The sequence below is a fragment of the Zonotrichia albicollis genome, chromosome 9 (assembly GCF_047830755.1).
Source record: "Zonotrichia albicollis isolate bZonAlb1 chromosome 9, bZonAlb1.hap1, whole genome shotgun sequence".
Lineage (NCBI taxonomy): Eukaryota > Metazoa > Chordata > Aves > Passeriformes > Passerellidae > Zonotrichia > Zonotrichia albicollis.
The window spans coordinates 38,171,976-38,185,735 of record NC_133827.1 but is presented as its reverse complement, the minus strand read 5'-3'; the positions used below and the strand labels follow the sequence as shown (position 1 = coordinate 38,185,735).

General features: G+C 45.0%; 1 protein-coding gene across 8 annotated transcripts in view; it reads right to left on the bottom strand.

The window, feature by feature from the left end:
• Nucleotides 1-13,760, bottom strand: part of PHC3 (polyhomeotic homolog 3) — a 31,042-nt gene extending 17,282 nt beyond the window's left edge. For 2 of the 8 annotated variants that reach the window (XR_012581681.1, XM_074547447.1), the window contains exons 1-8: nt 13,517-13,760; nt 8,629-8,776; nt 7,761-7,919; nt 6,319-6,396; nt 4,664-4,822; nt 4,100-4,198; nt 2,743-2,974; nt 465-1,333 (exon numbers count right to left, since the gene is read on the bottom strand). Coding sequence is in view for 7 of the 8 variants with exons in the window: in XM_074547447.1 (XP_074403548.1) it covers nt 465-1,333; nt 2,743-2,974; nt 4,100-4,198; nt 4,664-4,822; nt 6,319-6,396; nt 7,761-7,919; nt 8,629-8,776; nt 13,517-13,605 (1,833 nt within the window). In the remaining variant the exon portion in view is untranslated. Of the gene's footprint in view, nt 1-464; nt 1,334-2,742; nt 2,975-4,099; nt 4,199-4,663; nt 4,823-6,318; nt 6,397-7,760; nt 7,920-8,628; nt 8,777-11,535; nt 13,357-13,516 lie in introns of those variants that run through there. The other 6 variants (XM_074547448.1, XM_005484759.4, XM_074547450.1 and 3 more) reach the window with 6 other exon arrangements.

Below are 13,760 nucleotides of genomic sequence, written 5' to 3'. Positions count from 1 at the left end.
TTAGTACAAAATAAATAATCCAGAAACCTATAATCTTAATAACCTGATATGCACCTCCCACCTAGTATAGATTGTTCTCCTAATCAAAATCTGTTTGTATTGAGGTAAAAGTTTACAGTCCTCATGTCACATTTACCAAAATTCTTTATATAAGCATTGTCATATGTTTACTTTTTTAAACTTCAAACACATTGTAATTTCATTAAGAAACAAGATTTTAGATCTTAAATTTACACTTTCATGATTCCTGATTGATACTCTTGACTGATGATCCATCACAAAAAAGCCAACACAAAAAACCCAAACCAAAACATGAAACAGAAGGAAAACGTCTAGGATTTTCTTAAACCTCAGTTCTGTAATCATTAGGTGTCTTGTCCCCTGTCTAGCACCCGATTCAGGTCGCTTTGAAGCCAACGAACCCGACTCAGGGAAAGAATAAAGGATGCAATGTCATCACTCACCACTGGAGTTTCAATCGGAACTGACGGCTGCACCTGCAGATTTACTGCGACGGTCTGTGGCGGTGGAAGAGTTTGAAATGGCAGCTGGACCAAAGCCTCTGCAGCAGGAAGTTCCTCCTCAGAAACCAAAGTGTTTTGAACCAAAACCTGGCCCTGGGACAGAATTTCAGGCTGCACTTGTAAAGACTGCACAGACTGCAGGGGCAGCGGCTGAATCTGAGTTGAGGATGCCGAGAGCTGAGGCGGAGCCGCCAGAGGGATGGGAGCGGATTGCAGGGCTGGGTACTGCTGGTGTGGCGTGGAGGACACGAGCTGCTGGCCCGGGGACACCAAGGCGGGCGGCTCCACGGCCCCGATGTGCACGGCGGGCGAGGGCGGCAGCGGCAGGTGCTGCGGGAGGCTGAGCGGCTGCGAGGGCCGCGCGGGGTTGGCGGCGGCCGCCGCGGGAGCGGCCGGCTCGGCCTGCAGAGCCGCGGGCACCAGGGAGCTGGCCTGGGACTGGATAAGGGCTTGGGGGTGAATAATTATGGTGGGCGACTGACTCGGGGAGTGCGACGGCGGAGGGGACACCACCACGGACTGCTGAGCTGACTGGGACGGGGTGGGGGAGAGCGTGAGCGGCGGAGGGTGGATGTGGATGGGGGAGCAGTGGGACGGGGCGCCGCCAGGCGCGTGGCTGGGCAGCGGCAGGCAGTGCTGGGATGGAGGCGGCTCCGGGCCCGGAGGGGTCTGCAGTGCAATCGGCTGCACTTGCTGCTGCTGCTGCTGCTGCAGGATCAGCTGGTGATGGGAGATCTTTGGAGGTGGTGAATGAAGTGGGATCTGCTGATGTTTTACTAGAGAGTGAGGTTGCAATGGAGAATATGAAGCTGTGAGGGAAGGGAAAAAAGTATTTATTAAAATTAGCATTTATTTCTTAAAGTTCTGAAAATATTGTAAAATACCTCCAAAACTCTCACTTTAAAATATTTTTAATACTTCCAATATTTGTTTAAAAATATCTTCTTTGACAGCACACAGAACACAATAACAATTTATTAGGGTAGTATTTCAATTTCTAAAGCAAAATGCAGCAATGAACAAATGCCATGCTTTTACATATAGAAAGACACTTTCTATAAAGAAGTATCTAAATTTATCTTTTTGCTGCTAGGTCTAAGATTATTGCTGATCCAGCCTTATTTAAGCATTTCACACAACTTTAAATGGATTTAACCTTTGCTTTGAACCAGACTGGAAGAGAAATGATAAGCACAACAGGATTTGCTGATAACTGTTAAGTGAAACCTCAGATAATACCATGCTAAGAGACTAAATAAAATTCCAAGAGTTTAGTATAAATTTAAACCATTGAAGGCATTTGCCTGAACTTGAACACAGCAACTGAGAGGCACAAACCTAAAAATAGTGCAGCTTCCAGAGAAATCATCACCTTTAAGCAAACCAGTGACTCACCAGCCATTTCTTACAGCACACACACATTTTCCTCCACATGCAAACCTCTTCTTTGTTTTATCCACTTGGGAAACAACTCATTTATGTAGGTTTTTAGATTTGTTCTGCTATTAACGATGGGGTTTTTTCTTACCAATGTGAATTCTGAGTGCAATAGAGCTCAATACCTCCAGAATGTCTGCCTCCAAGTCCCACTCTTTCTCTAAAAGCTGTCATTAAGCCAAGCTACATTCCACAGAATTCAGACCAATTGTCTAGACTACCATCACTTGTTCAAAATAAGAAAACTGAGATGCAAATATGCTGCATGCAGTGTAGTGCCTCTCTAACCAAGTACAGGTTATTTTGATTTATCTTGATATAAAATACTAAAATTTTAGCATTGTTACCTCTGGGTTTATAAAAATACTTGATATAAGAACATTCTCATGACACAGACAACACAGAAAAAAGAAACAAACCACTAATAAAATGGATTTAGATGGGAGCAAGAGGCTTGAGGTGGTTTCAGCCCACATTTTGCTGCCCAGAGATGGGATGGCATGTCCTGACAATGAACATACAGAGAGAGAATGAGAATCATGTTTGTGCTGTGACTCAACAGGGTATTGCAGTTGCTATATTGTGCTTGTATTGTGATTTAAGAATGTTACTGCTTCTGCTTAATCAAAATCCTGTGCAACATCAAAGTGAATTTACGAATAAAATAAGTGAATTTACTAATAAAATCTGAACTCTGCTCATGTGGAATGTGTACAATAAGATGTCAGAGAACATGAAGTGTGGCAGCAGCACGTTCCCCACAGCTCCCCACAGACCCCACCTGGTGCAATGAGGTGCTGGATGCTGGAGGTGCGTGTGACGGCCGTGCTGCGGCCCTCGGGGGCAGGGCTCTCTCCTTTCCTGCTGCTTTCTGGGGGCTCTGAGCTGCCCTTGGAGCTGCTGCCAGCCTTGCTGGGGCACACAGACTGCGTTTGGCTGCTGCTCTTTGGTGGCCCATTCTGGGAACTTGACAACACACCCAGCTTCTGACTGCGCAGCGTCAAGTTCTGAACCTGGGAAAGGAGCGAAACGTGAAAAGAGCCAAACTCTGTAAATAGCCATGATAAATATCAGGCAAAAACAGCAAAAAAAAGGTTACATTTTGCAATGCTTCTCATCCCATGTGATCACAAGAAGCTAAAAATCTGCATATCAAAGTATCTTTAAAGCCATAAAATTTAGAGGATAGGGATCTTTATTACTTTAGTGATAAATACAGAAGTCTTTTTTCCCTTATTGGATTTTTAAAAGAAATGGAAATTGTTAATTAATTTGAATTAAAACTTTCATTTTTCTCTTTTATTGTGCCTTTAAAGTAAGTGACACAAGGCATCTTAAGCAAAGGCAATTTTATTTTTACAGACACTGCAGAAGTGCAGTGGTTTGTGAGTGAGCTTCCAGACACCACCATGAACCAGAGCCTTGGGTGGTCAGTGGGACCAGAGTCTTCTCTGCTATCTGTGTGCTAAACAAAACTGAGACCTTTGTTTCTGTATTAACCTCCAAATCAACCAATATTAACCTCCCTTCTCATCAAGACACCTCCAATGTAACATGAAACAAAAGGTTTGCTTTCTGGATTGTACATCAGTCAGGGATCATTTCACTGAAGTCTGTTACCACACCCAGATTCTGCACGTAACATCCCAGATCTCCAATCCTATGTGCTGAGCTAAAATTTCATTCTCTAGGGTAATGCCTACCCTTGTAGCACTAATTTACATCATTTTTTACGTGAAAAAGAGGATTAATTATTATCACCATTCCCTATTTAGATTACATAATCCCTGCTGCACACAACAGTTGGAACCTGTGTAATGAAGAGCCAGTTTCCATTTCATTCTCACTGCTCTGTGTGTCAGCACAGGGCACATTCAAACCCAAGAAAATCGTGTCTGCTTCCTCACTGGCACTCAGAGGCATTTACTGCCATCCTGCCCCAGTGAGGACAAATCCTTCAGCACAGCTTCCCAGGCAAGGTCACTCAGCTGGAGTTTGGCAGAGCCACCCCAGCAGCTCATCTGCTCTCTGGTCTGGGGTGAAAGCAAAGCAAGAAAAACTAAAGCACAGAATTTCCTTACTTTTCAGTTTTGTCCCTCTTGGTGGGGCAGATCTTTAATCAGTTTAGACAAGCTCACCTGAGTAGCTGCAGACTGACAGGAAGATGAGGAGGATGAGGAGACAACAGGAATGTCAGACTGGACAGCAGCCACAGTGGTCGCAGGAGTAAAAATAAGCTGTTAAACAAGAAAAAAATACATGGTAACAAACTGAAATCTTAAAAATCTGTGAAAGAAATGCAGGATCTTAAAGAGATACATACTTCCACATACTGATGTGCAGCTTCTAAGATTTACTTTTTTATTTTTAGATTAATTTATTTAAAGAACTATTTGTCATGGTAATTTTAGTAAACCAAGAAAATAATAAAGAATAGAAACAAAGAAAACAAAGGAGAATAATGTAAACCAAATATAATAATATATTTGTTCATATTGAGAATAATCTTTGAGGTAGATACACACAGCTATGAACTTTCATACAAGCACATAAGAGGACTTTCCCTTCAATACTACAAATTAGTGGGAAAAAAAAATACAAAAGAGCTGCCCAATATCTCCCATATTTAAGAGAGAGAGCTTAGATCTTCCAATAGGGACAGAGCAAAGGCAAACTTTGCAAGGACTGTAATCAAACCTTACCATCTGAGCTCGTAGGTACATTTGGGCCTGGCTGGCACTCAGGGTGGGAGAGGTGCTGCCCAGCAACATGGTCTGCTGGGTGATGCTGCTGCTGGTGGTGTTGGAGCTCTGAGAGCGGCTGATTATCTGTGCAGGTGTAGGAGAGGTGGAGAGGTTAATCTAAGGAAACAAAAATATTGCTGCTGTCATGGACATTCCATCACCCTAGGGGCTAAAGCCAGAAAGCCCTTGATAAAAATGGCAGGGGCAGTTGGAGTCTCTGAACTGTGAAGATATCAAAAATATATTGAGCTAATCATCACAAAATTGGATTCTGGCAAGATTGTATGTTTTTATTTTTAAACTGCAAGCAACCACTTTGCAGTAACTAATAATAAGCAGTTATGAGTATAAACAATGATAGGAAGTCTGAAAAATATGTCTCATAGAAATACACATTTCCTGAATATGTAGAATGAGATTTCAATATTTTAAGAAAAACACCTGAACTTTAATATTAAAGATCCTCACATGTATATATTAACTGCTTGGACTGGTATCTTCTATTATGCAGCCTGATCAGGATGCTTCTTTGTGCCACCACTTATGGACTTTCAATCCTCATTTCACATATGCACACTAAAAAATGACTGAAGACTAAAACCTTCTCCAATTTCATATTAAATGCTCAAGAAACACTCCTTAGCATCTTTTTAAAAAAGAAGCTGTTGTGTCTTTGTTTTTTCTTTTTTTCTCTAACCAGTCTAACAGAGTTAAGTGCCCAGCTCTTTTTCATCACTTACTTAAAAGATTTCCTTGAAAAACCCCAGCCCAATTATTTTGTTAGTTTAACATCAGACATCTTAATAGAATTTACCTCCAAAGTTTAATGAATAAATGGTTTTACTTTTAACAACTGTAAGCCAAGCCAAGCTATGAGAGCTTAAAAAAATACACAGTTAAATCACTGAAGCTATGCACTGGAGTCATGAACAGCTTGAGGGTGTGATTAATAAGCAGGATGTCTGCAGGACTAACAAATCCTACTTCAGACAGCTGTAAAACTGTACAGAAGATACTGAGCATGTCTGACAATGGAACTTAAAGAAATACAGCATGACCTGAACACAGAGCTGCTCACAACTGAAACCTGAGCACATGCCTAGAATATGGGAAGTGAAACTGCAAAAAAGATGAATGATAAAAGATGATAATCAATAAAAGAATGAATACTATAAACATTTAATCAGTATCATAAATATACGTGAGCATTGACTTGGATTCTTTAGATTTAGTGCTATTTAATTCCTGATACATATGATTTTCACCTACAGTAGTGCCCTAAATAAAGAAACTAATGTAGAAAATCCAGTAAGAAATCATGTAAGAGATGAGTGATTTCTGCAGGAGTTTGAACAGCCACTGGTGCTTGTGGAGTGAGCAGCTGCCCCTCAGAGCACCAAGAGGGGTCTGGGACTTGGGAAGCCAACACTGGCTGCCAACAATCACACCCAGCACCCAGCACTGACTACAGTCAGCACCCTGCTCACTGTGTCTGCAGTATTAACTTTAACAATACAAAGTGGAATGCTATTCGTTTTTTCTGCTTTTCCCTGTAGCCATATAAGAAGCAAGCAGGGTTGGGAACGGAGGGAGGGCTTGGTGCAGTTACGTACCGAGGTCTGCGACACGCTTGACTGCTGAGTGACACTCCCAGTGGGGGAAGGACATTGCCTCCCACCTGACAGGCTTGCCTAAATAGCAAGAATATGTGTCAAATAGTGAAATCAGAAAGTGCTTAAGTGATGTTCATTTTATTGCATAAACCATCAGAAACAGCCCTCTCTACCTTTCTCTGAGTTAACAGTGATGCTTTACTCAGTGGGAATAGAGGGCACTCTGCACTATGGGATACTACCTACAGGGTACTAAGTTCCTCGAAGTCCTACCAAATTTCAGGCATATAATTCTTTCAGATCAAGACCTGAAGAAAAATAATCAGAGGTAAAGTCTGTCAAACTGCCAATGATGGAGCTAAGTGATCACTTCACTACCTATGGTGCTCAGAACTTAAATATCATAAAAACTGTCAATATTAAAACTCACTTCATAATTTTATTGTGATTAGAATCTTCTAAAATATATAAATGCTGTACAGAACAGCCTTATATTCTGGAATGGTAACTTATGTATGCACATGAAGTGTCTGTCACAGGATGCTCTTCCAGCCCTTCAGATGAGTAACAGGGACAGTGATTTAGGTTTCTGTATGAACAGAACCAAAACTTCTCAGCCTTTCCTGACCCAATTTTCTTTGCTCAGTAACTGTATATCTACATAGAAATCCATCACAACAAAAAAAGACAAATCAACATATTACCACAATCGAATGAAAAAGGTATAGAAGAAAAAGCCAGGAGCAAAAATGAGTCAGTCCAGCTCTGACACCAAACAGCCACAACCCTGAGGTCCATAACTCCATTTAGCATTTCCCTGTGTAAAATCATTAACAATCACCTCTCTCTGCAAGATCATACTCTCAATCCAAAGCAAACTGAGGTCAAAGGAAATCTGATTTAATTCAAAATGGGTCTCCTCCAGTGATCACTATGTTAAAAGCTGTGTTTCAGATATGAAATGTCATTTACCTCCTACATTTTCACACTCAGGGTTAAAATTTAATTTTGCCATTACTTCTAATGCAGCCAGATGTGAGGCAAAACACACTAAGATGCCAGATGTTCATTCTTTTTTATTTCACTAAGATACAATGCCATTCATTGCTCCCCCCACCAACTTTTAGAGAAAATCATGGGATGAAGATTGAAGTAGTCTATTTTTAATATTTATTTTATTACTGCTTGATGATTTACATGATGCATTATAATGTATGCAATAAAGCATGGAATGGTTGCCTACTGGAGCATCTATACCACTGGACAAAATCCTCCAAACAGTTGGAGGATGATACAATTTAAAATAACAACATCATTACAATATTACAGTGAATTATCATGAGGCATTAAGCTCAGGCACTTAAGCTGTTATAACGTTTGACAGTGACTGTAGCCCTGCTCTAGACAATTCCCGATTCTTTTTCAGCAATCTTCACTCTCACCTGTGGAACAGTTGCCAGACTCTGAAATTGGGTACTGCTTAAGTGCTGCTGCTGCAGAGCAGCAGTCTGCAGCATTAGGTGCTGCTGCTGGGCTGCATACATCTGCTGGAGGTACTGAGCAGCTGAGCTAGGAGGACGATGCAAGGCCTGCTGAATAACCTGTGATGAATCAGTAGGTAATTAATTACAATTACAAAGCACTCACCATGCTGACATGATATTTAAGTTTATCCTTACAAGGAAATAAAGCCAATAATTTTTTCACACCAATTATGTCATACTGAACTTGCTCCCTCACTGTCCTTGACCAAGTCACAGAGTATTGTCAACATCAACATATTCACATTCTCAAGGACAGCCTGACAATACAGCATCATCCCCAACACATCCTCCCAGCCTCTCAGCTGCTTGTCAACACATCCTACATCATGTTCTGCTTTCTGAGAGATCAGAGTAGGGGGTGAGAAACCCAATTATCAAACACAACAGAATGGACTGCACAGAGTTCAAGGAGACCTGATTTAAAGAACAGCAAGAGGGGGCTGGATCCCAAGCAGGACTTACCCACACAGATACCTTGGATCAAAGTTGGTCAAACAAAAACCTTTATTTTGCAAAAGTGTATGTTAATAATCTGCCCCCTCAGCAAATGGTGAACAAACTGAACTTCCTATCATAGCATTTCCCTTATTAGGGAGACAGGCCTACCCTGAACTATGCCTAAGTGGTCTCAGGCCCTCCAGTAAACATCTCCTGCAAACCAGCAAGCCAGCTGTGGAGAAGGCCAGCAGCAATAAGGAACGACAAGTTAACCCTGCGAAGAGCTCAGAGCTGTGTGCAGGGCAGGAGGCAGCCCCAGGCCCAGTACCTGCACAGCATGTCTGTCGGAGCCGCTGTAGACGGAGATCTGCGGCAGCGGCGGGCGGGAGGTGGCGCTGCTGGTGACGCTCGTGGTGGGTGCAGAACATGTCGTTGTGCTGGGTTCATTCTCCATAGCTGAGCAGCGTTTGTCCAGCCTGCCAGGGGTGACACACAAGTGGTTCACAAGCAAGGCCACAACGTGCTGATTTTAGTGCAAAAACATGTTTTGCTGAGACAGAAACATGGACTATTTCCAAAAGGTAAGTTTCACAGAATCACAGACCATCCCGTCCCACCCCCTGCCACGGCAGGGTCACCTTCCAACACACCAGGCTGCTTCAAGCCCCATCCAACCTGGCCTTGGACACTTGCAGAGATGGGGCAGCCACAACCTCCATAGGGCCTCACCAATCCTATAGTAAAGAATTTCTTAATTACTAATCTTAGTTTGTAGCATTTGCTATTACTTGATGCAATCTCTTGAGAGATGTAGTTATAATCTAAGATCCATCAAAAGCAGCAATAAAGAACCAATTTAGGAACACATCCAAGATTTCCAGCCAGCTGCACAGAACCAGTAGCACCTCCCTCACCCCCACAGCCCAGGAATGGATGTGCTGGCTGACCCTGAACACTGAGCAAAACCTGCTCTTGGCAAAAACCACCAGTGAAATGCTCTGTCTGGGGAGAGAGAAAAGGATACAGGAAAAACTCCTTTTAACAGCAATACCTCACACAATACAGCAAGAACCAAGGAAGAAACCACCTATTTAGGCACCTCAAATGATCCTCCCCAGCCTTATGCGGCTTCCCTCTGTTGCAGAGCACAAAATGTCATCTTTATAACTGAAATGAATCACAAACCTCAATATATGTTATGGGGGTGTTTACTGCAGTTTCTTTTTCAGTCTTTGTATTACGATTAAAAGGAAATCACAGAGTAGCTGTTTATTGCTTTCCAAAGGATGCCAAAAAAAGGGAGGGTTGAGAAGATGTTTCCTTCTTACCATAAAGAGGGGCTCAGAGAAATAACCAGAGAAAGCTGCAATGTACTAGAAAAAAAAAAGCAGCTTTGCCAAGTTCTTAACAAACCGCCCATTGGGCGCTGCATCAAATGGGAATATAATCAGGAGTTTGAATTCACACAGCTGGAAAAGGAACAGGGCACTGCCAGCTGCCACCCTCACCTCCCAAAACACAACTGCTCGGCAAGCAGAGGCTGCACATGGTGCTGCAGCTCCTGGGGACCTGCAACAGCTAAACTGTAACACACAAACAGCCACCCAAACACCGCCTGCCTACCCCTGTGCTGGACACTTGCATGGACTTTCCATGAAAGAAAACTTGTGGCAATCAAGGATGCTCTAAACACAGAGATGCTTGCTATTAGAACTGAAGAAAAAATATGATTTGTTGTTAAAAGTGCAGGTCTGTTGTGCATTACTGATGCCACTTGTGCACCTACAGCAGGGCACAAGTTAACACACTTGGGTTCCCACTCCAACTGCAATAAACACAGCATCACTTCTAAAACCACTTTACATGAATTGCACATAATGAAAAGTATCTTAAAAAAAAAATCCTGCCTCCTCCAGTGGACATTAAAAGCACCTCAAAATACTTACACCTCCAACTAGCCTAGCTAGTTTTTGCAGAGTTATACAACCAGTTAAATTAGCTTAAAACAACATTAGATGTCTCATTTCCTTCATTCTTAGCCACATTTTTTGGTGTCTTATAAGCAAGACATGTAACATATCCCACTCATAACTATTCCATCACAAGTTTACTCCATGAGAGCTGTTAATCCTTTTGCTCAAAATTATTTCAAAAATAGTATTGTCATTGCTCAGGTTGTTCTCACAAAGGATGTACAATGAAAAAAGGATGTATAGTAAGGAGCTCCTAAATTTTTGCTCAGCATCTCCATCTTTCGCTGACACCTCACCTAAGGCAGGCATCAGATGCTAACTTGTAAGAAAATTAATTTTGTTTAATGATGAAGATCTTGCAATGATGCTCCCTGAGCAATGCTAACTCAAAACAAACTCCATCATGCAAAATAAGTTTCAGAAAACACACTGACTTGAAACAATCACTACACATTTAAGTGAACCCAAAATACAAAGCACAACAGAAAACTCTATTGAAAATATGTATTTATTCAAGCAGTAACAATACAAGATACCACATAACTTCAAGTTACATTGTGCATAAGGTAGATATTCCAAAGTTTTGTTTCTTTATATTTTTCTTAGTCAAAGCAACCACCTGAAGTAAAAAAAACCCCAAAAACCTGCTGTCCTATACCAATTAACAAACTATCCTCACAGTGGACACACGAATGTCATTACTCTTGTTTTGGAAAGTTTCGGTAAATGCCATGGTAATAACAAACCCCGCTGACAACCCACATCCACAACCACAACCATCCACAACCACATGGTTTATTCTTTTTTTTTTTTTCAATTCACAACCTCTCCCTGCAACTCCGAGAGAACAAACCACAAAAAACCCAAATTAAATAAAAATTTCCACCAAGCCTAACCCCTACAGGTATTCCGGTATTTGACAGAGAGCTCCGAAATAATTATAAAATCATAATAATAACGAAGGTATGCTCTGTGGGAATACACCCCATGGCATGCGGAGCAGCGGCCCCGCGCTGAGGGGCCCCGGTGCCCCCCGGCCGGCCGCCCCCCGCCCAGGCCGGGCTGACCCACCCTGAGCCCCCGCCTCGCCCAGCCCGGCCCCGCCACCGCCCCCTCAGGAGAGCAAAGGCAGGCGGGCGGGAGGGGCCGGCCCGGCCCGGCGCCGGGGCGCGGTCAGGGCGCAGGTTCCCCGCCCCCGCGGCCCGGCCGGGGCCCCGCGGCTGCCGCTGCCCGCGCTCCGCGCGCCCCGCCGGGACACTCGCCTGGGACGCGCCGCTCAAGGCGCCGCCGCCGCCGCCATTTTCTCGCCTCCCTCACGGGGGAGGTGCCGCGCGCGCGCGGGGCGCGGCCGCCGCCGCGCACGTGACGGGACCCGCCGCCATGTTGGCGGCCCCCGTGAGGGGCCGGGGAATTGAGATATGCGGTGTTTTCAGCTCAAATAACCTATCGACCTCGCTGTGTAACAAAACAGGGAACCTCTTTCAAGTATCTCCTCACAGACACTGTTAGCAGTGCATCCATCCTAATCACGGTGTGAGCATCTCTTTCCTTTCTGAGGCTTTGCTTGCTTCCTTCCACCCTTCCTGCCACTCACCAGCTCAAGGCACTGTGTGAATATGAGTTAATTATCCCTCGTCTCTCTTGCATCATGCCTCCTTTTTTAAGCACCTGATACATACACACCTAAACTCTTTACTGTACTCTAAGTACAGAAAGCCTGTATTTGGATTACTTTGGGAGGTGCCTTCAGGCTAAATCCTCTGTGCCTGCCATGCCTGGGAGAGTTCAAGAAGTGTCTGGGCAATGCACACATGCACATGGTGTGGCTCTTGGAGATGTTCTGTGGAGGGTTAAAAGTTGGACCTGATGATCCTGATATTTCTTAGGCCATCACCACAGGAGCCAACCTGAGGGATCTCCACGGAAAGGTCGGATGTGGGGGCCACACTGGGGGATCCCAGAATGGACTTTTGCAATTCCATTTGGAATGGAAGTCCATTTGATGGAGACTACACAGAGATGTGGTGGAGTCCCCATCCCTGGAGGTGTTCAAGGAACAACTGGACATGACATTCAGTGCTCCGTTCTGGTTGACAAGGTGGGGATTGATCAAAAGTTGGAACTCAGTGATCTTGGAGGTCTTTTCCAGCCTAAATGATTCTTTGGTTCTAAGAAGGGAGGGGGGGGGGAATTGACAGATACTTAACAGCTAGTTGGGATAGCTAAGTTCTTTACAAAGAAAAGAGACTCAGCAAGTGTCTAACAAAACTCAAATACCTGCCAAGGCATTAGAGATGAGCTTAAACTATTGACAGGTGAAACAGTTGCACTGAGCACAGGTGAGACGCCCATGGCAAGTAGTGACAACTCCACAGGTCTAATGAGGATGCCTTCTTTCTATAAAATATGACATAATTCAGCAGGAGAAAATGAGAATTTTCATAGGTTAAAAATACAGGTGTGGGGAGAATGATGACCCATTTTGAATTACTCTTGGAAGTCCTCCAGGATTGCTTGCAGTGATAAGGTGGCTTATGATTTGCAGCTTTAATAGAATACCTTTTGTTAACCACCCTGCTTCACTCCCTAGTTCCTAATATCTAATCTAACCGTTCTCTCTTTAAATTTAAAGCCATTCTTTCTTGTTCTGTCACTCCATGCCCTTGTCCAAGTCCCTCGCCGGCTCTCTTGGGAGACAACTTTAGGCACTGGAGGGGGCTCTAAGGTTTCCCTGAAGCCTTGCGGGCTGAACAACCTCTCAGGCTGTCTCCAGAGCAGAGGAGCTTCGATTCTTGGACCTTTTCCTTTGCCTCCTCTGGGCTCGCTCCAGCAGCAACACGTTCTTCTGCGGACGGACAGACCGCAAAGCAGGACCCCAGCACTGCAGGTGCTCGGTATGAGGTGGAGAATCCCCTGCTGCCCACGCTGCTGGGGATCAGCCCCATCGGTACTTGAGTAGAACAAGTTTTCCTCCTTGGCTCCCTATCACGGCAGCCACCCGCGGCTGAGGCACCGCACGGTCCGCATCCCGCTCCGCTCCCGCCGCGCCGGCGCCGCGGCCGCCCGCAGCCCCGCCATGCTTCGCGCTGGGCCGTACCAACTGTGGGTGGGGGTGTGACACACACCGCGGTGTTGTCCCGGTTCCGGACGCGGCGGCGGGAGCGGAGGGACCTGTGTGCGCCCTCGCACCCGCCTGACCGGGAGCGGCCGCTGCGGCGGCTCCGCTACGGGGCTGCCGGTTACCTTCTCCCGGGTGCCGCCGCTTGCCCCCCTCCGCTGCGGTGTGGAGCATCCCGCTCCACAGGTGTGGAGTCCCGTCGGAGAGAGCCCATCTAGAGCGCAGGGGGACACGCACGGGACTGACAGCCGCATCCCGGGGCGGCGGAGCTGCCGCCCGGCCGCTCTCGGGGCGCCTGCTCCGCCCGCCGGAGGAAATCCTGCGCTGCCCTCCCGCGCCGCCTCGCACCGCTCCGCGCTCCCTGTCGCT